Source organism: Temnothorax longispinosus, chromosome 2 (genome assembly GCF_030848805.1).
Source record: "Temnothorax longispinosus isolate EJ_2023e chromosome 2, Tlon_JGU_v1, whole genome shotgun sequence".
NCBI classification, from domain to species: Eukaryota; Metazoa; Arthropoda; class Insecta; order Hymenoptera; family Formicidae; genus Temnothorax; species Temnothorax longispinosus.
Window position 1 is genome coordinate 6,665,331 of NC_092359.1, and position 22,388 is coordinate 6,687,718.

At 41.5% G+C, this 22,388-nt stretch overlaps 1 protein-coding gene across 17 annotated transcripts in view; it reads right to left on the bottom strand.

Moving 5' to 3' along the window:
* Window positions 1-22,388, bottom strand: part of LOC139808227 (uncharacterized) — a 287,997-nt gene that overhangs the window by 23,334 nt on the left and 242,275 nt on the right. For 16 of the 17 annotated variants that reach the window (XM_071769970.1, XM_071769964.1, XM_071769969.1 and 13 more), the window contains 2 exons: window positions 19,111-19,211; window positions 4,275-6,217 (listed from right to left, as the gene is read on the bottom strand). In XM_071769970.1, the coding sequence (XP_071626071.1) occupies window positions 4,275-6,217; window positions 19,111-19,211 (2,044 nt within the window). Of the gene's footprint in view, window positions 1-4,274; window positions 6,218-6,493; window positions 6,689-6,864; window positions 6,917-19,110; window positions 19,212-22,388 lie in introns of those variants that run through there. The other variant, XM_071769978.1, reaches the window with a different exon arrangement.

The following is a 22,388-nucleotide window of genomic DNA, read 5'->3' on the forward strand; positions in this document are numbered from 1 at the left end:
TCGAGTGCCGTGACGCCGAGAAACTTCATCAGGTCGTCATTTCGCGTTTCAGGAGAGCGAGAGCCGACGGGAAAGATGGATAGAGAAAGAAAAGTCGATCCCTACTTAGGTGTTCGCCTTTTTCTTAAGGCGAGCGGCACTATCCGCCCACCTCCCCATAAATTGGATTACGATACGTGACGTCATTAGCGGCATGCTTTATTTGCGGACCACGAAGCTCCCCGAGTTTCAAAGTTGAACGACGGCACACGCCGTCTGGATTGTTCGAAACCCTGCGTAATTCCTCGAGAAGAAACTCCGCGGATTAATTTTGTTTCGAAATCGCAGAGTTTCCCAGAGATTAAAGTCAAAGAATTGCTCGATTGCTCTTTCAAATAAAAGTGGGTCCAGTTGCGAAATAAACTAAAGCACAGAGGACATCAAACTAACGCGTCACGAATCTTATTGCAATAGAGGAAATCGGTGTTATTTTTACTTCGAGGAAGGATCGCTGAAGCTTCCTGGTTTTTAATTAGTGCCGGGTAAAAAAAGGTTTACCGGATAACTGAGGGCGAGCGGTTGCCCTGGTAGGATTAATAAATTAGCCATAAGGTTTTAAAGCGGCCACGTCGGTGGCTGAACTTGGGGTTGAAAGGAAAAAGTGAGAAAGAGAACGAGAGAGAAAAAAACGAGCGAAGGGGCAGATAATGGTTCCGGTCAACAAAATGAATACCGGCACGCGCTGTTCTTTCCGGATGTCTGAATAGACTTGTAACGAGTCGGTCAGGCCTGCCTCCGTTTTCCTATACCTTTCTCCTATCTCCTATCTCATTCTTTCTCACCATCTCTCCTCTCTCTTTGTCTCCCCTTATAGATCTTATCCTCCTCTTCCCTCTATCGCAAATCTCTCTCTCTCTCTCTTTTCGTTTCTTTTTTCCCTGCAACGGTGCTGTAATGGAGCAACGAGAATCGGAGGGAAGAGAGAAAAGAGCGAGATTACAAGGGGTGAGAACGAGGACGAGCGCCGGTCACCGAGGGTGAGCCCGTGGTCGTGTTGTAATTGTGTTATTTTGTAGCCATTTCACGTGAGGGGTCCGCGGAAGGGGTAGACGTGTATATAAACACCGGGATTGTTTTATTTCGTCCAGCTTGCGCGACACGCGCCGAGACTTTCGCGTTCGGCGCCACGAAAAATCATCGCCGTCGTCAAGATAATCGGGGAGAATTGAGCGCCCGACGGTCGCTAATTATTAATTCGCCGTCAAAAGTCGTTAATCAGCGCAATTGAGTATTCATGTGTAATGGATGAATATTCACACGAGTCAATTAACCCCAGGACGAAAGTGCACATTGATAATATATATAATGCCTACATTTCATACGCTAAATTATAAATTGGATTTATTTGCGCGTTATTTACTTGAAATTTATGTATTTTCAGTATTTTATCTGTATCAATAATTAAATATTACTCTTGCCAAATAAAATAAGATACGAAGGGACATAATTAACGTTATTAAGATTTATTTTACAGTGTGCACAATATATAAACAGCTTCAACAGTATCCGATATCCCTTAATTTCCAATACTTACAAAATGTATCATTTCGTTTACGTAGTTAATTGCATGATAAAACGTCTTCATATTCTCAAAAAACGAAAAGAATCGTTGAGTCGCGTGTTATGAGGTGTCTTTGTGAATCCAGGTGCATCGGATATCTTTAGTACACGCGATTGTACGATGCTCTTGCTCCTACAACATTTATCTTGACATGACATTGAGTTCTTGACAGGATAGCGTAACGTGTTTTGCAAAACTTCGATTACTCTGGCAAGAGTAAATATTTATTTCACAGCGCGCGATGCGAGCGTAGCGACGAGTTTAATACAATATGTAAATCCAATCGCACGAGATTGTAAGTGGTTTTATATAGGAACCTCTCTGGTAGAACCGATATAAAATTGCACGATTGTACGAGATACCCGATGCGTATAATAGTCCTCCGACACTTCCCCGCGCTAAATCGCATGCCGGACACGCTGGATAAGGAAAAGATCGGAGGTTCTAAAAAAAGAGAACAGCGCGAGGAACAATCACAAAGTGGATATTTACACACGGAGGCGCGCAGCGCCCTTAAAGGGAGGGTAGAGCCCTCGCGCGCGAGTAAAGGTCCTTTTTATGCGTGCGGTCGCAAAGGCAGCGTAAAATTGAGTTACAGGGCAGTTTATTTTTTTATTAGCCGACTCGACCCCGTCGCGCGCGCGCGGCCGATCTTTCTCGACGCGGAAAGGGTGGTTTTTGCGGCCGACGGATTTCCCGATAGCGATTTTATGGCGTGTCAACACGCCCTTATACACGCCTGCATGTGAGCGTGCGGTGAATAAAAAAAAAATACACAGCGCACGCGATCGTCACGCTAAATCGAAGAGATCAAGAGCAACTCTCGGCAGTAAGAGAGAAAGAGGGAAACGCAGAGTAGAAAGGAAAGAGTGAAAGAGAGAAAGGGTGATAGAGATTTTTGATTAAAACCCCAACTTGACCGACTCCGATACGACTGTATCGCCGTCACGCTGATAAGTGCGCGCTTAATCGAGCCCATTTATCATGTCGTATAGTTTTATCTGAGATTTTGCAACCCAGAAAACTATTTTAGTTACCCAATGTCTACATAAGCAGTCGAGATTTTGAACATTATTTGCATTTTCTATTTTTAAAAATTATCACGATTATTTGTAGAATTAATTCCTCGTGCGTTTTTCGCACTACAGACGCGAAATCAAACACGAGAGATTGAATTCTTGAAAGCGATCATCTTCGCAGCCACCGGCCGGAGAAAACGTTAAGGGGATAATGAGGACAGGCAGCCAAGCGCAGGGTGGTAATAAGGTGGCTTGAAGCGGCTGGGATGCTAGTCACGTTTCCAGCCGCTGACAGCTGCGGCTTATACGTATGACGTGGTATCAACCCCAAATTTCCCCGACTAGACACGTCGTGTCTTCGCTGCCCTAAGACCCTGGAATGCACTCGAACCTCCACCTGTCACACCATGGCGAATCTACAGTCTAACGCGCGATAACTTTGACTCTTTAAGTCTTCTCAGAAGAAAGATCGCGGTTTACCTTTCTTTCGCGTATTACACTTATCGCGTCTAATCACCAAATTAATTTCATTGACCGTTTATTGACGATTGAAGGCATTTCAATGCAGTTAAAGCGCTGTTTACTTTGCGAAGTATTTTCTAGTACCGCTTATTTAGAATATAGTTCCTCAAATCCAAAGCATTTTGAGTAATAAAAAAGGAGTAGAAGAGAATTAAGAGAAGATGTGTAGAATGTGTGGTTGTATCATAGGATACAGAGAGAATAATTTTGCTCGAAGAGACCTTGATTTCAGCATTTGAGTCATCACCCCTCGCTTCGTAATTATTGATTTTCTGTGCTGCCCTAACTCCCCTAACTTCATAGAGAGCAAGACAGAGAAAGCGAGAAAGGAAGACAGAGAGAAAGAGAGACAGGGAGAGGAACAGCGAAACCAAGAGAGTCGAAAATGCCTTTTGTCCCCTCTCGTAACGTATAACACACGAGCGGTAACCCTACCACGACTTACGATTACTATCTCTATAATTTAAAGGGTTCCAATTTTTATGCGCGCATTTATATTTTAAAGAAATTTAAAAAGTCTATTAATTTTTTAAAATCTTTTTAAAGTGCGGTATATCTTAATCTTGAAAACTGCATTGTTTATATTTACTTTTCCCTTATGCTCGTAATGTATATATTTTCTTTACAAAACTGGCGTACGTCAATATATGTATGCAAGAAAAAATGTATCATCGTAGCAAGATCTTTCATATTTTAGCAAACTTTAATTATCCACATTAGAATTAATCGCGAAATAATGAGATATCTATTGTTTCGGAGAATTGATACAGTATTTTAGAAAACTGAAAATCTCGCTAAAAATTGAGTAACTACGAACGATTGCGTTGATATTATTGTAGTATCAGTATGAACTTAAACACCAATATTTTTCAAAATATAATTCATATCTTATCTGACTGAAAAAAGCAATCGCGTCAGTATCAGTAACAATATTAATTTGTAGTACATTTCTTTTTCATATATATATTTATTTTTATTTTATAATTTCGAAACTTCTTATTTGTCGGATTTATAATTCAGAAAAATGTCTGCAAATAATTCCATCGTGATGAATCAACCAGAACAATATTAGTTTCATTAATATCAATTTAGATATATATCATTTCACAACGCGAGAGACAAGAAATCCTCACCTCTGCCGAGACTGGACGGAGACATAGACATTCCCGGCCTGGTACTGTCGAAAGTGCCGGGTCTCTCTGGCATTTTCATGACATTGTCCTGCTGGCCGTTCGCCGAAGGCACATCAGCAGCGACTGTCGGACTAGACGTAGTGGTGGTCGTCGACACGGTTGTAATGGTTATACTGGCGATGCTGTTTGCATTAGGATTCCCGGCAGGATTCGCAGTGCTGCTGCTGTCATTAGCGCCGTTGTTCCCGTTGGCAGTTTTATTGCCGACCACCCCGTTGCCGTTCGCATTCGCGGTGTTGACGTTGCTCGCACTGCCGTTGCTCGCGGCGGTGCAACTGCTCACAGCGGCAACACTCACCACCCCTTCCCTCGCGATATCCTGAATCGCACTGGCCGCTCTGGAGCCCACCCCTGCGGGCTGAAGGATCGTGTATTGTTTCGAGGAATCGGGACTCGTGACGGAAGGTGGACCGCCGGTAGGGCTCTTGCTAGGAGACACAGAATTGCTAGTTACATCATGAGTCGTCACATGATGACTCTCCTCCTTTGACGACTTCAGCTGCAATAGCGACACTGTAGACGAGTGCTTGTCCTCGGACGCGGGCGAGATGCCGGATACAGGCTGCGGCGTCGGCATCGTTGGTCCGGGCGTCGGATATCCCACGAATGTAGCGGCGGCTGGATATGGACCGATCGGTGGGATCGCCGAAGAGCTGCGGCACGATGCTTTCGAATGATCCGTGTTAGGCGGCCTGAAGGCAGATGTTGCCGAGAACGGAGAACTCACTGGCGGCGATGAGGACGACGAAGTCCCCGTAGATGAGACTTTCATATTGGTATCGTTATATTGTCTTTGATAGTTTGTGTAAAGTGGTTGATGCTGCTGTTGCCTACTAATATTTTGAGGTGATTGACCGTTTTTGCATGTCCGATCCCGTTCCCGGTCGTTTGATCTGTCCCGATCGCCCTCGTCCTTGTCAGCAGCCGGATCCGACATGTCAATTTCTAGTTCGTTGGACGAATCATCGACTAACTCGTTGAAGTCCGGCGGATCGTATCTGGAATATTTGTCCGACTGCCTTCCCTGAGAGTCGATGTGTGCGCTCACCACGTTCCTCTCGTTCCTCTCTTTGCTTGCCAACGAACGAACGGAAATCGGTCTAATTTTCGGCGGTTCGTTCTGATTAACGTTGTTAACTTGAGACTGAATGTTCGCGCATTCGTTTTCTATCTTCAACAGATTGTCCAGGTCTTTCTTAATTTTCGTCGGATGCTGTGGTTGCCTCGAATGTTCTTGCTGTTTATTCTGTTGCATCTTACCCGATCGATCCTGTTGTCCGCGAAGAGTTATCACGTCCTTCAACGAACAACCGGTGTCGTTACTCGCACTCGAAGACGTTGATATCGACGAGGGCGACAATTTAGGATTTTCTTTCTTTTCCTCGAAGAGATTCTCAAAGTTAGACTCGTATCTATCCTCGTCCGAATTGCCTCTTTGATACAAGGATCCTCTAGGTCCCGGCCAGCTACCTGACAGACTCTTCAACGCGGCTTCCGTTTCTCTTATGAGAGTCTCGTCGTCTTCGGGTTCCTCGCTGTGCTTGCTCGACTTCCTGGCAGGACTACCCAAGTTACTCGATGTAAACGCGCGCTTCTTCTGGGGCAACGGTATGTTTTTGTTGGGATCAACGACGATGTCGATCTTCCGCACATCATCATCACGAACGCTTTTCCTCCTCCGCTTCGTCGCGGCGTCAGTCATCTCCATCTCTTGCGGCACGATCGTCTGCAGGCCCTTCTTGCCGATCAACAATTGCTGCTGCGACTGTTGCGACGGCTGCTGCGTTTGTTTAGGATTCTGCGTAACCGACTCTGCTTCCAGCTTCCGCTTTTTGAGATGAGCCATCGCATTCTGTCCGCCCGGCACGCTGGTCAGTTCCACCCTGGAACACAAAAATTCCAGAGGATCAGCAAGTCTGCTCTGCCATGCGGGCGCAAGAGACGCAAGAGGTGCGTTCGGTACACGAGTGCAAAATCGTCGGTTTCAACGCCGGCGCAATCTAACGAGAAAAATAATCCATCTCGCTCAGGATCCGCACTGCTCTTTCGTTAGAGAAGGATCCCCAGCGCCTCCCACAGGTCACTTTTCTTTTTCCCTTCGTCATCTACACTTAACAGCGCGTTCAAAGTCTAAGGGTCTATCTCTCAAGAGAATTCACCTGATATCCGCCGAAGATTGTCGAGTGCGTGGCCACGAATCCGAAGAATCATTCTGCGAAGAATCATGCAGCTGAGATGCGTCTGTATTTCTCCTTGTCTCTTTCTCTCCCTGTTTGTCCTGGTGAACGATCGCTTGGCTCTTTTCGTGTTATTTATCTTTTTCTATAGCGGGGCACACTCTATCTTGCTTCGTTCTTGCGACGGATTCGAGATATTTAGACAAGCACTGCGTGACACGCACGCGCGCACGCACACAGTAAAGACACGCGCGCTTGACAAACCGCCGATGTATATATATATATATATACATATATAACTATATATACATATGTATATGTATATGTATACATATATATATATATATACATACATATATAGATAACACAAGTCCGGCTCGTGTACGCGATGGGCCCTTTCAGACGAGGTGCTCGCGAGCTACTGTGCTATGTTTAAGTTCGTTCGGGGGTGGCGATCTTCCGTCGCCCGCGGAGGGGATGAAGACTTGCGCGGGCAGTCGACGGCTTCTGCTTCGTCGCGAAAGGTGGGGGCGGGTTCTGCGCACTGTCCACCCCCTTGAGCTCGGCTGGAGCACGATTCCCAGCCCTTCTGCACATCCCCCTTGCTCACCTCGACCCCCGCCTTGGTTATCGTAGAAGGGGACACGGTTCCTGGGTGCACACCTAGGACTCTCTCTCTTTTCCAGTGTGTTGAGGTACGTGCTTCGTACACCTCTCTCGCTTATATCCACTCGCGTCTACATATACATATACATATATACACATGTACATATATATTATATATATGTGTATATAGATATATGTACTACTACCCCTCCGCTATCCCTCGGGCTGACGCGCCACTGTATGTACGTGCTACCTGGTTCTCTTTGCCGCTTTAGGAATCCGAGCAACATTGGTCCCGGCCAGCGACCTCGCGGATCTACTCCCTTCACAACTCGCGAGTTCTTTGCGCAGCTGAATTTTCAAAGGAAAAGTGAAATCTCTGTCGGTCTGAACAGAAATAACTTTGCTTATAGCAGATTTGTAATTTTCTCTTCATAGAATTTCTGATAAGCAATAATATAAGACGGTACTTGGGCAGATCTTGGAAAGTCATTACGAATTCGATGTTGTGGTGAAATATAGTGTACATAATTCCAAATATATAAACAAATATTAACGTAGCAAGCATCAAATCTTTCGTCAAACAGTACTCACACATATATGCGTAAGAAATAAAGCATTTATAGTTATTTGAGAGCAAAAATTCCGAAATTATAAACTACATAGCTAATAATAAGCTTTTTTAATATTGCTCATTTTAACCAAGTCTAACCTGAATTTGATATCTAAGAAAATATCTCAGCAGAATGTCTTAACGATTAGAAATTATTTCAAACTAGCAAATTGCCTATCTTTCTGATGACTTGTAAGACTTTAGGCCTTTAACTGCACAACGTTCACCCTTTGGTACGCTTGTAAGGTTTACAGCGATAGGAGGAACCTACTGGAATTAGATAAACCCGAGCTCCTGGAGCTAGCGGAGGCAGAAGAAGAGCAGGATCAACGTCAGCGCTTAGCGGAGCTCCCTAGGATCCCAAGGAATGAGAGAGCTTCCCTTAAACCTTAAACCCTCCTCAGACCACGTAGCCGGGAGTTTAGAGCGACGAACTCTTGCTATGGACTGCGGTGGGAGGACGGCGGGAGTGCCCTCGTCCAAAATCGGAAGTTAAATCGCACCGGCGGCTTAAGACATTATCACTTTTCTTTGCGGACCAATGCTCTCTTGAAACTGGCCTTCGATAGTGGAACGGGTAAGGGCGGGTCGGACAAGGGGGAAAGGAGGGAACACGACGCAAGAAAGAGCTGGAATCCCTTCAATTTGGGGATCGATGCGTCCTAGTTCACCCACCAATTATGTGTCAACCCTTACGGTTTGTGGAGAATAATTAAAAAGCAGGCATAGTTTTAATACGAGTGAATAACCCAGCAGATTTGGCTGACTTTAAATTCTCGCAAAAGAAAACATCGTCGAAGTCTCCGTCGGAAGTTGCTACAAGCGTCTTTAATATATCTTGTGAGGTAACAAATACGCTCAAATTTTTGTTCGTTATAGTGATTTGAATTTTATGGCTATCGAATAATATGGAATTTCCCTGCCTGGCAACATAAAACATTTTTAAAACGTCGCCATGTTTTACCTAAGACTTCTTATATAATAAGTTAAGTTATATTAAAGACGAAGTTATAATAGTAACGTATTATTTTTTTGCCGCAATAATTTAATTTAATTTAAATAAATTAAACAAAAGATTTTTAAGAGAAATAAGTTTTAACAACAAATGCAATGTAAATATACATTAATTTATATACTAATTGTTATTAAGTATCACGTAGTATGTTGGGCATAATTTTTAAAATTAAATCTAAATAGTTTATACAGTTGTATACTATTGGGCAAGATTTATTAGACTTTTTGAGATAGATGTGTGATTAAAAAAAATATGTACTCGTCAATCAATTAACAATTTTTGACCATAGTGCGGTCATAAGAAGATGGTTAAACAGAACACGATGACTCGAGGCGGACGATGGTGTCTCCTTTGCAAGGATTAGGGTATTAGGCGACATCACGTCACTAAAGTCTAAAGGAAGCTCCTTAGAACTGTGCTCGGAGAGATAGCCCAAACTTGCGTTCTCTATCTTCCTGGCGGTTCTTCGGATTCTGTCTCTCGCCTTCTCTCTCTCTCTCTCTCCCCATCTCTTTGTCTCTCTCTCTCTTTCTCCTTCTTGTCCTCGATCCACTTCTTCTCCCTTTGACCTTCCTCGGTTCTCTGTCTTCAATGTCCTTCGTCAGTCCTCTGATATTCTTCTTAAATCCCAATTAGACAAATTATCGACGAATCACAATTCTTTAGCAGTTATGTTAAAGGCGTAGCGAATCAGATCTGCTATACTCCCAAGATATCAGTGTTTTTGGCCAGAAAGTATTATATTGTAATAGCGTCCCTCTCAATGTCAGTCTATTAGATTAATGGCGTAATCGAAAGAATAAATTGTGAAGACAAATCATGGACAAGGCTTGACAAAAATAACGACAGTCTGAACGTTCTTCTCGTAAATATATTGATACGTAGCGAGTTCCTTTGCAATTGCGAAAATCACGCGTTAGTAGCTTCAGTCCTGAAGTCTGTCGGGGGGTGTTCTCAAGAAAAGGCAGTCATACGTCTTTTTCTCGCCAACGTGCGAGGGTGGGCGAGATCGGCGCTAGGCGAGCGCCGGATAATTTAGGGGTCTCTCACGCGTGGATAATGGGGAACTTGGCTAATGCACCCCACTTGGCACCACGTGGATTCGCATGAATTTTGCGATTCGACCTTTGTGCCTCCCTCATTCGCTGCTGCTAACGACTCGCGCATGAAAACGGCAATGAATTTAATTGTTATAACTGAACAAAGGTAAACTTATTGCGATTAGATTACGCCTAAGATGTTGAAATATTATATTGACAAAAAGTTCTATTTAAGTTCATTTAAAAATCAATATTCTATCGCTGTTCTACTACTTTGTTCCCGCTATACATCGAATAAAATGATAATAGTCTGAAGCGAACGTTTTAAAACGTGTTTTTTTATTAACGATGCAAGTAGTATGTCTTTTAAGTTGCATCATCTCTATAAGTCTGAAGCTAACGGTATCGGAACTGTCTTTATTTCTAGACCGCTTCGAGATGCCGTTGTCATTCACTTTCTATAGCATGGCAAAAACAAGAAGGGAGCGAGAGAGTGAGCGACAAAGAAGATTTTAAAGCAGATTTAAGATCGTTGATATAGTAAGAGAAAAATGCTGTGACCGGGACAGCTGAGCTGTTTGGTTGGACATCATTTTGCCGTTCAGCTCGAGGGAATACTCCGTCGTCGTCTAGCTACTAACTGTCCGTCCATTCGTCGAGCTTTCTCCTCTTTCCTTCCTATTTTTTTTTCTTTTCGTTCGTCCCATGAGCATACCCTCGCTTACCGGCTGACGTCTTAAACCAATCGAATTCTGATCAAATATTTAGCGCTGACCGGGCCAACGCTTTAAGTGGCCCCTCCATCGCTGGACTTTCTTCCAATAAATCCTTCAAGTTACATCTCCTAAAATTTCAGCGAATCAACAAATTTCAAGGGCAACCTTCTTTAGAAAAAACTCAATACACTCAAGTTTCAATAAATAAATCTTTTGATAAAATATTCAAGATTGCTCTTAAAATTCTTAATCTGCAAATACATGAGGTTCAAAGTTGTTTTACGAAAGATGCGATGTTACAGATGTAAAAAAAAATTTATTGTAAATCAGTTGAAGGTGCATAAAAACTAAAAATTAGGAAAATGGGAGTGCGCAGCTACAATTTCCCGGTAATTCTCACTCGTACGCACGAAACGTATTCTGGAAACATTAAGTATCGCCGATCGAGGCGTTGATTAACGACCGAGGCTGCAGATCGGCGATTCTAGCTCGAAGTCGAGGTCGCTTTTTTGTCCCTTTCGCCACACGGCAATACGTCACGCGTCCCGGTTTCGGGGTGTAATTAAAGAGAGCGCAGAACAGCATGACGCCTCGGGCCTGTCTGGGGGGGTGTAAGAAGCGGGGCGAGGCGACCGGGGCCGAGGGTACGCGCGGGATATAAGGGACGTGTTTTACCGAGGGATACTTACACACCATCCCCGCGCGGCACATATTTTCATATAACAAAACCATCTGCGTGCCGCGCATAACAAATTTCAACTGATTTATAGCGAGCCCGTTGGCGGTGGGAGGCCGCAAATTTTCGCAGTTACGAAAGCCGGCGACTGCGCCGTTGCGAAACGACCGTTCTCTTATACGCCTCTCTGTTTATAAAATTTCGTCTTTTCTGAGTTTAGCCACCTCAGAAGAAGATCGTAACTACGTACCCGACATGTCTAGCCCGCGTGATGAATCCGGATCATTTTCAAATCAAGCACACGCACACGGACGGACAATTTCTGCATGGCGTAACTGACATAAAAAATGCGCGATCTTCCATCATATGCGAAAATGCGGAAGTATGATGGAGTTCGCAAACTTCAGAGCCGTTCCAAAGCTTCGCATTCTTGGCTATCCTCATCCCACAGGCGACGGAGAAATTGAAAAGGACATCACGTCTCCCAGGGGTTTAATGCTGATATCCGCTGGAAAGGCGACCTTAAAGGGTTGCAAAGGGGGCGGCAAAGACGGGTATACGGGGAAAGGGATAAAGGGAACGAGGGGGCTGGTAAGAAGCGACTGTGCTCGGACCAACCGACGTCCGACCGTGCCATCGGATCGATAATGTCATAGTGACAAGTACCAGTATGTGTATACGCGCTTCTTATACGTAGGACAACGTTATTCGAGTTAGTTTGGAGATCCACATTGATGAATTTTACATGTATCCAATAACTGAAAAATGTTATCTTTTCTACTTTCGACAACAAATATTTAAAATGTTTTTTTTCCCTTAACTGTAGTCATAGTACGCAGTAGCCATAGCTGTTTTATTCTATAATAAATTATATATAAGTTAAAATATACAAAAATGTAATGGATAATAAAGAAATATTTATGTATCGTGTTTTTTTTTTAATAATTCAATTAATTGCAGTAGATAAAAATGTGTAGAGGAGATACTTATTACACATAATTCTGAGGTCTAAATTAAAAAATTAACAAAACATGAAGATATATATATATATATATATATATAGTAATAAAAAATATTCTAGTTTACAATGTACTATTTTTTATTTGCAATTAGCAGAGAAAGAGAGAGAGAGAGAGAGAGAGAGAGAAGGAGAATGCGATATAAGGACATGTACTTAATATTACTGTAAGTTTAAATACAACGTAACATCATCACTTTATATTGCCATCGTATAAATGTGTATTATAGTTAGTATTTTTAAATTCTTTCGTAAAGTGTTAACGGAAAGTTCATGCGGGCGATGTCTCATGCGATTCAAGGCAGCCGGATTTTAAAGCCGGCGAGTCGCGAGTTCTTACTGCAAAACGAGGAGGGCAGTAAATCTGGAAACGAACCTGGAATAAACTGTCCGGGACTATAGCCATAATAATATGCCTCCACCGACGCCGCCGCCAGATTGTTACGGGTAGCTGGAATTGCCTCCCCGAAAAGCGGTTCGCCTCGCGCCGTTCTTGGATTACGATGCAATTTCTCGAGCCTCGCACTGATGACGGCCCTTAAAACTCGAGGACCCTCCCGCCGCAGTACGCTTCGTGACATTATATGTATGTATGGCAATGCACGTCAATGAATTTGAACATCGTTCTCCTCATGAATGCTGTCCGTATTGTTAAAATTAGGTAATAAATAAGATGGATTACAAGCATTACCGCGACATATCGAATTTGAATTTCGAAGTGAAGTATCAAAATCGAGATAAATGTAAAAGTTACAATATAAAATTTAACTTTGGAATAATTTTTAAGATGTCATAGCAAGGTAAAAATTTTCCTATTTTTAATTATCATTAGCATGTTGCATATTACAAATTCTGCAAATGTAACAAAGAATACATATAATAATTATAACACATAAAAAATGTACGCAGTTATATAAAAAATAATAGTCCCCACGAAATTTCGTGCATGTGCAGCAACATATAGAAAAAATGCTAATTTTGCTTCCTAACGAAGCGTTATCACGGTATGCGCGTATATGTACGGTGAAAAAAAGATTCACGGCCGTTTGTTACGAGAGGCAGTTGTAACGGAAGGGCACGCGCGTACCGGGTAACATGATTACAAATATATCATAAACTCTTCGCCGATCGGTCTTGCCGTGCGGAGGGCGCAGCCGAGAGAGGGTCCGTGCTGGGAAAGAAGGAGCGTGTCCTTCGACACGCGATACACGTACGTCGCCTGTCGATGCGGCTTTATCGCAGCAAATCACTGCCGCTCCGGCGAAATAAAGACAAAGAGAAAAAGAGAGCGGAAATGGCCAAGGGACGGAGTGAGAATGAGTGAAAAGGGCACGTAGTGTACATCCCTCGGCTAAATCGAATTGACGGGGCACGTTCCTTCCATACAGCGCCGGCGAGAAACCTTGGAAGGATACGCAGCGCAACGAGCAAACATTGGCGGCAAACTGTATGATTTGTGCTGAATCCTGTGAAGTTTTCGGAATGAAAAGTACTAGGAACGCGAAGCACGCTTCGAATCGGTGGATCTCGATGTAACTTACGAAACCGATGGCAGAAATTAATCTGGGGGAACAATCGAAACTGCAATGTCTGCAATTTATCTATATTCGACGAAACGCATTCATAGAATATTCATAAAATTTTATAGGATATTTCAATTCATGAGACATTTCTTTAGCTGCAGTAAATATTAAAAACTGAACTAAAAAGATAAAGAATTGTTTTGATATCAATGAATACCTACGTGAAATTATTTAATAAAAAATGATTAAGAGTTTAAGTTAACAATTCTCTTCAACTCTCGAGAGTTAAGTTGTGTGATGGACTTTCGTAGAGTAATTTCCATTTTAATAAATTTGTATGGCTAATAAAACATCACGCGTATCTGACACATCCTATATAAAAAAAATATTAAAAATTTGCATTAAAAATTCCGTCAATTCTCAGATTCTTTGCGAATGCAATCTAAGATTTATTGAAAATTTGTCCTCCGATCAATTCTCATGTTAGTAATTCTCGAAGAAAGGCCAGTACGTGGATCGGGAAAATTCGTCGAGATTCCATGAAGACTCTCTCAAAAACAGAGAAGAATCGGACTGAGCGCAAAAGTGCGGCGAGGAAAGCGCTATCGCGATATCGTGAATTCGCCTTTACGGAAACCGCCCTCGCGGCCCGAGACAGCCAGATATCTCGGAATGTTTTACACCTCATTAGGCAACAATGTGTTGTTGCCAGGGTGAATTATATCGGGCATGAGACGCCCGTCAAGACAAATGGCTCGAACCGGAGGTAATTGTGGGCTTTTATTAGCTCTGGTTTCTCCCGTTGGCTACGAATCGCGCAACGCGGGAGACGCCGAGCCAGTGGCGCAGCGACAGCAACCCTTCTAACTCCCCCTGCGCCTTTCGTCCCTGCATCCACCCATATCTCCTCCGCCCGTCGCACCATTGCTTTCGACGGTGCGTAATTACTCGCGTGACAGTAATGCGGGAATGCGAATCTCGCCTCTCTAATACCTGCAGAGTCATCCCCTTGTATTCAGTTTCTTGCGACGCAGTCCGATCGCTTCGTTTCGCTCCTCCGCGATGCCCTTCGACTTTTAATCGAGTCGATCGCAATGGGATTAGGAAAAATCTCGAGAGTCACGTTCACAAAAATTTAATGGTTGTCCTTCGACTATGCGAAGCCGCCGCCAATTACGTTACAGCAGACTGAGCATCAATAGGAGAGACTCGTATTCTTTATTACTTTAATTTTACGCACATCTGTAAAAGATATCAAATTGTAAATTAAATTACAATTTTATAAAAGTTTTAACATAAAGCTATAGTAAAATATATTTCTAAAAGTAACAATATGTATGTGAAGATCATTACGGCGTGGTAACAAAGAAAGTTGCACCATAAATAGAATCGTTGAGCGAAACTGAGTTAGTGACAGGAAGTTGTGGAATAAGATTGTCATTTCTCATGTGTCCTCTCGCTCTTTTTTCGACAGCGAGCGAAACCGTGCCCGTTTTCGAGGGGAAACTACAGGCTTTTGAAAGACCATATTTTCACAACGAGAGAGCCGCTATCCACACGTTATTACGAGGTACGAGTCGCTCGCTACATATGCGGGCCAAGCTTGTCTCCCTCTTTCGCTCCTCGTTGCCCCCGCGACTCATGTATTTATGCATTTCCACCGACTAGCTGCTCCTTGACTTGCATTCACGCATACATGCGGGCGGAAACCCGCGTCGAAAACACGCGTAAATCGGCCATATTCGCGTCGCACAGTAAAGAAAAATAACATAGTCGAAATAGAGACGCAAAAAGTTTAAATTTCCTTGAAAAATGACGTTGGCGAGAAAAAATGCATACGTAAGGTGTCGAGAATAAATTTAAATTGCAATACAATACAATATGGCAAATAAAGTTCCTCTTGGATTAGAAATCGGTTGTCGTGGTTTCTACCAGACACTCGTGGTTGCCTTTCGTTATATGAAAGCCATATTTACTCATTGCATTCAATTCGGATTCACTTACGGTATGATTTACTCGACGAAGGCGTACCTGGAAGCTGGTGATGGGAATTTATTGGAGGCGGAGGTTGCCCTAAAAGCCAAAGTGCGATGCGTAGGGGCAAGGAGAGAGAAGAGCAGGGAAGAAGGACGGACGAAGAGAGAACCCGCGAGAGGGACAGCGGACCAAGGGAAAGGAAGATAAAGGATACGTCCTTTCCTCATATTCTGTATCCTGCATGGCTCATAAAAGTTTGTAAGGACGTCTTCCGAAATGCAGATTTATCACAACGCTTTTGTCTGCGAGAGTTCGTTGCTTTTTAGAATTCTTCATGATTATAAGTAACAATATTATACATAAAGCGACAGTGTGAAAATATGTTAAATATCGTACATTTTCTTCATGGTAAAATTACGTCAATATATATAGTCAACATTTTATTAAAACTTTAATTAAATATTATTCAATTAAACAAAATTAAATTAAAGATTTTAAATTTAAAATTATATCAAAGATACTCTACTTGAAATTAAAACCAAAATTCGAGCAAACGCGATTTCCATAAATTACATTTCAAGGCAATGACTTTTAAAACTACGTTGATGTTATGGAGTTAGCAAATGGGCACTGATACATTTTCAGAAAAATATCTATAGAAGAGAGCTTATGGATAATTTATATCAGTTCGGGGAGAAAATGCTTTAAGAGTGTACATTATATAAGCGGTGGAGTATACATGGCGTTCCTTTATTCAGCAATATTGAATTTTTATTCGCCTCTTGTGTAACTGTCGACCCGTCTGGCATTATTATGCTGTAAAATACATGTGCAACTTAAATCAGAATGATAATAATCGTATCTAGACACGGATGATCAACTCTGAAACATTTGCTCGCTCGACCTCTTGTTATAATAAATCATCCAATTTTGCACAGACTTGCGATTGATAAACAAGTAGCTATTACATTTGCTGAACAACGTTTCTATTGCATTATTCAAGACATTCTTTTATATTTTCCAGACTACCAATTGTGTTATTTAAATATGTCAAAACATAGACCATAATTTTTATAGAAAAGTATATGTTTGTTCCGCCAATAAGTGATTAATATAATTTTTATCACAATTCAACTTCAATAGAGAAATTATTTCAATAACTAATTATAAACAATGTAAATTATTTAAACTACCTCATGCTCACGTATTCCTTGATACATATAAATATAGCTTCGTGATATGCAAGCTTATGTAATACGGGATTAGTATTTAAATGAAAATACAGAGCCGCGAGAATAGCAAAGCAAAACGAGCACTAGTTGGGCTTGCCAATTTACGCGCAGAGCGGGATTTCGGTCGATCGACGGGGACAGAGAATGCCACAGGGTGGAGCAGCGGTTGGGCAGGGAGGGAGAGAGGACAGGAGGTAGAGGACACAACCCCCCATGAACCCGAACATGAATTAAAGTTTTAATTTCTCTAAATCACTGTTCGCCCTCGAGCGCTTTCCACCAGACGGTCCGTTACTTATAGCCTTTGCCCTTTTTACCGCCTTCTTTTTTCCCATTCGCCTCGATCTTACCGACGGCCCGACCCTCGCCAATAGGGAGAAATCGATATGCACTTATCCGATGACTCTTGAGACCCCGAATAACGAATCCTCCCTCCTTTCCTTTTTTTTCGTTTCTTTTTTTTTCCTTTTCTTTTCCGCGTACTTCCGAACGATAAGCAGAACCGCCGGAAATTGTCCGACCTCGAATATTTCGGTCTTGCCGCGAGATTACCCGAGATTTATTTACATAGTTGGGTCTATATTTACTCGGAGAATGCACGCAAAACCTCTTCTTTCTGCGCAATTTTATTTTCTTTGCTTCGTTACTCGGTATCTGCACGTCTTTGGTATGCATTTGGTATTTATTTTAAATATAAGGTGCGATGAAATTTTTCCAAAAGAAAGATGAGCCATTTAATCTTTCGCTGCCAAAAATTTTCAAATTATCAATATACAGAAAAGTGCAATTATTAAGCTTTAGTTAATATAGTACCTTTATACAGTTGTTTATTTTCTCAACTATTACATAAAGCTAAAATCTCTTCACGTTGTGCAAACAAGATAATCTATTTTAACTCACTCTGCCTGAAGTTTACAATTATTTATTTTTTTACGAAAAAAACACTCACTTTTATTTTTACGCTACGCCAATCAATTACGCTGAATAATTTGAGATAGGAATAAAAGCACAAAGCGAACAAATTCAAAAATCGCTTAATACGCGGTGCTGCAAAATGCGCGGCAGTAATCCCGCCGCTCGCCCGTGTTTTCGGGCCAAAAGGGAGAAACGGGGGTTGTTCATTTAAAATCATGACGTCGGTTGGAGGGCGTTATAGTACGGCACAGCGGAGGCGTTAGTATTAACGTTAGGTACCCGCCGGTCGGGCCACCTACAAGAAGTTCACACAGCCTCTCCTCCTTCTCCCATCTCGCTACCACCCTGCTTTCCCTACTGGGGTGACATATTGTTTCCATTCTGCTCTCTCGGGCTAAAGCGCAATAAAAAACTGGCATAAATATCACCTCTCTCTCCCCCTCCCCCCCGTACGTTTTTCTGCGCGACCCTACCATCTATGCGGTGCTCTGCAAAGCCAAGCCGGCGACAGTAAGAGAGAAGAAACACCCGATAACAGGCGGTGTAGCACCATACGAGAACACCATTGCTGTATTGCAGGACTAATTTGTCTGAGTGGCTTTTTGGACCGTGGAAAGGAAACTGCATAAAGATCGCGAGATCTCACCTCTACATTTATCGTGACTTTTAATTTTCTTAGATAACATAGAAAGGTGAATCACTATATTATTCATTATGTACATAACAAATTATAATTAATATCTTCTTATTATATAAATTTTAATATTTCTTTTAAAAGCTTTCGTGAAATATTTCATGTCACATATAATAATACACTAATAAATATAATATTTAAGATTTCAAGTAAAAGATTATGTCTTTATTTGTTATCGTGTTTGTTTTATTTATTTTTAAGCTATGTTTTCACGTCAGAGATTATAAAATTTTATTTTAATAAAGTAAGAAAAAATTAGACATTTAGGCTTAGTTAGTTGTTGTATCACAGAAATAATAAATTATCATTATTATGTCGTTTTACAAAGAATCTTGATAATGTTCAAAGTAAATTTTATTTTGTCTATGTATATGGATCCATAAAGTATTATTTCGACGCGCGTTTCTTCGATTCTAATTTGTTATCTACAAGCAGAAGGAAATCAGAGCTATCCTAACAGAGATAGATATCATAGAGATGTTGATATCGTCCATCTTGATAATATCTGAAGCACCACGTAGCAGACGCGGCTCTGAAATTTGTGGGTGGTGTTATATACATACATATTACTTACAGCGTAACAGGTTCTTCGGGGCTAGAGGGCGAGATGGAGAGCGACATGGTAGTAGCGGTCAGGCATCGTGATGTTCCCGGTGATCTGACTCGATCGTCCACCTGCAACAAAACAAACGCAATACGGTCATTCGTGACACTACGATTAATCGACGTCGGCAGTTTCTTGGAGATTGCTTTACTTTCTGAAAATTCATCGCAGTTGTTTTAGCGGCTTGCGAATTCTTCCACGTCGCGATAGGTGGGAGAAAGCACGGAGAAGGAGAGGCCGTCGAATTCTTCGCGCGATACTTGCTACCGTCGATGGGGAATTGAGCAACAGGTAGAGCAGACATGTCCTCGAGGCATCATGCTCGGCAGAGCACACGCGTGATTCACTGCATAAGTGAGTTATCAGAAGCACCTTTTTTTTGCTGCTCTCTGCTCGAGCTCAAACGACGAGAAAGCAAGATTATGCAGAAGAGACGCGTCGCGAACTCTTTCGGTCATATCTATTGACGATTAAAATCAATATTAATAGAAGCTAAATTCTTCGTTCTAAATACTTCATAATAAGGAACGTTTATCAAAATTATCAATCTAATCTAAGTATCTGGCGATATCTTTAATTGAACATAAAATCATATATTATAATTTTGTACAAATAAAGACTCGCGCGAATATTTCGAAATAATCGATTTATTCCATTTCATTGATTTTATAGTTATATATAATTCTGCGTATATTTGAATATATAAATTCTCTTCGCACGTGATTCGCACATATATATTAAAAAAGTTTATTACACGTTCAGTTTAATCAATGAGAAATTGAATTGATAAAAAATACGATTAGAACTAATGCACATATAAAATTTATACATGAAAATCAATCCATGCAATAAATTAAATTAAAAGAAAAAAGGTGAATTAACGCATAAGACGAATTATTATTTAATATATAAAATCCGAATTGATTCGACGAAATGTCCGATAGAAGATACTGTTCTTTTTTATTTTACACGGTGATTATAAAATGACTGTCGCGATTTCCAAGGGATTAATAATGAGCGTGGACGATCGCAGGGAGAAACAAACGTAGCCTCGGGCGAGTGGACCAGACTCGCAGCGCAACCGACATCAATCTGAACGAGCGAGCCGCACCCCTAACGATCCACCGAGTCATATAAATTTTATTGCCATTTCATAAATCCCGACGACCGCCGCGAATAACCGTCCGGGAGCTCTCCGAGAGATTATCAGGAACGTATAAAGTTGCGAAACGTCGCACGGTTACGATTCGCTCGATCGTCGTTCTCGGACGCTTCCAACGCAATTCTCAAGTACGATTGCGAAACCTCCGCGAAAATATAATGATAATTATCATCCAACTTAAAAAGCGATCAAGCTGCTTGGACGATTGGCATTTTATACCGGACCCTGAACTTTACGTTCGCGTAATGTCGTATAGAAGGATGTTCGAGTCTAACGAATTGTCGTCATCAATTGTTCGCGTTTGAATCTTAATTAACACGAACGTGATGCGCAGGCAGATCGTGTGACACGTTTTCATTTCTTCGAATATAGATATCTGAGAAAAAATTATTGTTTCATCAATGTCAACAGTATCAATAAAAGTACATCGTTCTTTTATTATAATAAAAAATCAAATAATGTTCAATTATTACATTATTTAATAATACATAGGATATAGTTTTTTTTGTTATTTTTATTCTGTCTCATACATAATATGTGCACGTTGTACGTACAAATCATTTCAAAACAATTACGTAATAAAAGTAAAAATAAGTCACTTTTCGTGTATAAAAACTATTTATTTTTTATAATGTACACACACATAAGCGCGCGCTTGCGATAATAGAAGTAACTTTAAAATATTAAAATGTTTAAATATTTTATTTATTTTGTGTGTGTATAAGTTTTATTCTATATGTAAGTAGTTATAGCACAATATATTGTACATTACATTACATGTTACATTTGACAGACAATCTCATCTACACATTAGATAAATATTAAATTATTGAAATATTAGGCTCGTGTTCGCAAATCAAATGAGGGAATAAAGGGCCAACGAAACGAGCTAAAATTAAGATATTACATTAAAAATATTATTTTGCCAATGTTGCAAGTTTCGGTTTCTTCATCGCGGCCGACGACAAGAGATAATTCGCGTCTGCCAGCAAGAGGTGTGCATTGCCTTTAATTAAGAAAAAAATGTAATATGGACGAGGAACTAGACGCGGTTACGACGGTACCCCCTGGAGTTCTTGAGCCGCAGGGGTCGGTCGTTCCCGCGACCACGGAGGGTGGAACAAAGGAAGTTATCGCCGCGGAATTTTTATGTCGACGAGAGAAAGAAATGTAAATCAGGTCCTGGCGCTCTCGCTCTCCGCCGTCGTGGACCGAGAAAAGATGAGAGAAGACCAAAGAATATAAAAATGTCATCATTTTGTCGATGTCGAAATATCACAAACCTCGTCTACCGGAATTAATACAATACTTATACACTTGCTTATTTGTGTATTTAAAAAATATTGATTTTAGCCATAGAACATCGTAAGAGTGTTATCTAATCATTTCACAAAGCTTCATTTGGCAAAAAATATTAAAATGCCAATTTTTTAACGGTTACTTTTATACGCAATGTGAAGACAAGAGAGATGTTAAGTACTTATTATATATCTGCTAGGGTAGGATATAATAAGTACATAATGTGATGTGAAATTTACATAGTTCGATCATGTCAACGCATTAAAAGCAGGCTGAACCGACAATCAGTCATTCAGTCGTACGACGAATGAACATTGAGGAGATGAGAAGAGATAGAATCGAAATGTAATTAAGAGAGTAAATAATCCGTACCGAACAAACTCCGTAAAATGGATCAAAGAACTCACGAGAGTGAGAACGAGCGCGATAGTCGTGGAAGGGAACTCCGACGAAAGGTATCGGGGTGAACTACGTGGAACCGCGTCTCGCCCTGTCGTCGTCCTGTCTAGCTCGAAGCAGTAGGGCAACGAAGGAGGGGGAGAGCCCCGTCGGAGACCCTCGATAAATATTTCCGTCAAGTGACCGGGGTTGGAATTCAAAGAGAGTCGAAAGGTGGAATCGAGAACGGGACGACTCCGGGCTGCCGTCATTCGGGGATGAGAAACGCCGAAAAAGGAAAGCCAAGGCGAGCCCGGGGCCAGTATATTTGCGTTACGTTATACAGTTGCACGTTTAATCAGCCATATACTCGGAAGGAGCTGGAAGAAAAAGACTGCGAGAGATGAGA